This window comes from Alligator sinensis, unplaced genomic scaffold, assembly GCF_000455745.1.
Source record: "Alligator sinensis unplaced genomic scaffold, ASM45574v1 scaffold1302_1, whole genome shotgun sequence".
In the NCBI taxonomy this organism is placed as follows: domain Eukaryota; kingdom Metazoa; phylum Chordata; order Crocodylia; family Alligatoridae; genus Alligator; species Alligator sinensis.
The window spans coordinates 658,218-660,327 of record NW_005842612.1 but is presented as its reverse complement, the minus strand read 5'-3'; the positions used below and the strand labels follow the sequence as shown (position 1 = coordinate 660,327).

The following is a 2,110-nucleotide window of genomic DNA, read 5'->3' as shown; positions in this document are numbered from 1 at the left end:
CAACCTGCCCCTCAAGATCAAGGCCACCCGACCCACAGTTGCCCCCCTGGCACCCGTGCCCCCTGCCCGGCCCGCCAGCACCACGGAGCCCATCGTCCTGGAGGACTGAGCCGGGAGGGGGGGGCCTTTCCTTTTTATATTTTTTTATTTCCATGTATGCTCGCACAACGCGGCTGGGGGGGCTGGGGCCCAGCCTTGGAGGGCAGAGGGGGGGGTCCGGGCCTCAGGGGCTGCCCCCTTCAATGCAGCCACTTCCTGTCTGTGTGTCCTACCCCCCCTTCCCCCCGGGGCCAGAGGGGAGGGCACCTGCCCGCCCTTCTCTCTCTTCCCCGGGGTGTTTTTGTACCTCGCCCTGTAACCAGTTCTTATAGTGACCAACCGGGAAATAAAACACCTTTTCTTCACCTGCTGCCACTGCTGTGGTTGGTGGGGGGGGGGTTACAATCTCCTTTATGGGGGGAGAGCCAGGCACAGACATACAGCTGCAATCAAGGCCCATGGAGGGGTTTATTGCACAGAGAATGCAGTCAGACCACAACTCTGGGGTCTCTCCATGCCCCCTCCTCCCAGTGCCAGGGGCCTGAAGGTGCCTCGTTCCCTGGGGCAGCTCTAGCCTTGCTCCCCTGCCCTGGGTGGAGCTTGTTGGGGTAGCTCCCCACCCCCACACTGCTGCACGGGCGCAAGGGCTATGACCCCATATCTCGGGGCTCCTGTCCCTCAGCTCTTGGAGGCAGAAGAAGCTGTCAATGAGCTGCTGGTGCTGGCACAGCCCCCCAGGGTAGGGGGGGCCAGTGGAAAGGGGTTGAGGGGGATGTGCCTCGGGGGAGCCTGCCCTGGAAGTGAGGGCAGGGACAGCCCCTGAGCCACAGCCATATTGTGCAGGATGCAGCAGGCGAGGAAGATGCTGAAGACCTTGGGGGGGCACGTACTGCAGCCCCCCTGGCCCACCCTATCCTGCCAGGCACTGGAACTGCCCCATCAGCCCCCCCCACGGCTGCCCGGGCGGCCACGTGGGTCACGTTATAGTGCTGCTCAGCTGCTGAACACTGGGCCTCCACTGGCACCAGCAGCCAGGGCTGCAGTAGGTAGGGTAGCAAATCATACTGTCGCCTGCGGAGAGCACATGGGATGGGGGTTAGGGTTCGTGGAGTGTAAGACTGGAAGGGACCTCAGAAGATCATTGGGTCCGGCCCCCTGCACCAAGCAGGAAAGATAACGGGGGTCAGGTGCCCCAGCAGGGTGACTTCAGTCTTCTCTTGAAGACGTCCAGGGTAGGTGATTGCAGTCGGGCCCCTCACCTGTGAAAAAGGCTGTAGGCGTGGTCCCAGTTGGCTCGGGGGTGGGGACAGGGCAGGGGCCCCAATCCAGGCTTGATCCTGGCAGGCTCCCGGGTAAGACAGGGCAGGGGCCCTGCTCCTGAAACAGCCCCATCTGGCTGGAGGTAAAAACAGGGCAGGGACCTGGGAATGCACCTGAGCAGGAGAGGATCCCGAGCTGGCTCAGGCAGGGTAGCACAGGGCAGGGCCCCCGGGATCCCCCCAACCCTGCTGGTAGTAGCCTGTTGCCCTCCCCAAGCTGTCTCCCAGCAAACCCCCCACAACAGGAGCTTCTACCCTGCCACCGGGGCTAGGCCTCAGCGCGGGGAGGGTCTCCCTGCCTCGCCTAGGGGTCCTTTCCCATCCACTGGGGGGAGGGACGGTGGCCTGGCCCTTCTCTGGCATGCAGAGCCCACGCCCCCATAAAAGGGGTGCGGGGCACAGCAGGGTGCCTGGGGCTCGCCCAGCAGCCCCCCCGTCCAAGTCGTGGTGCCCCTCGAAGAGGGGGAGGAGGCCGGACGCAGAGCCGGGGCACTCGGCCGCCACACGCATGCAGAGGCCATGGGTGTCCGGCGGCTTCAGGGCCACGTGGGTGCAGCCCAGGGCTCCCAGCACGCCGCGTCGGGAAGCAGATGAAGGCGACGGGCGAGGGCGGCCGTGACCTGGGACATGCTGCCCTGGCTGGTGCCCGCATCTGCCCCGGCCCCTGCCCGGAAGGTGCCCACGGTGTAGAAGTCGAGGGCGGCCGCCACCTTGACGCCTACGGGCAGCGCGTGGCCCAGGTCGGGCGCCAC

General features: G+C 65.6%; 2 protein-coding genes across 2 annotated transcripts in view; both read left to right on the top strand.

Annotated features, from left to right (window-relative positions):
* The window catches only part of MTA2 (metastasis associated 1 family member 2), a 6,542-nt gene extending 6,138 nt beyond the window's left edge, over positions 1-404 (top strand). Inside the window, exon 13 of the mRNA XM_025214948.1 lies at positions 1-404. Within this exon, the coding sequence (XP_025070733.1) occupies positions 1-109 (109 nt within the window). The 3' untranslated portion in view covers positions 110-404.
* Positions 405-1,948: 1,544 nt separating this feature from the next.
* The window catches only part of TUT1 (terminal uridylyl transferase 1, U6 snRNA-specific), a 7,287-nt gene continuing 7,125 nt past the window's right edge, over positions 1,949-2,110 (top strand). Inside the window, exon 1 of the mRNA XM_014524451.2 lies at positions 1,949-2,098. Coding sequence (XP_014379937.2) covers positions 1,949-2,098 — 150 coding nt within the window. The remainder of the gene's footprint in view (positions 2,099-2,110) is intronic.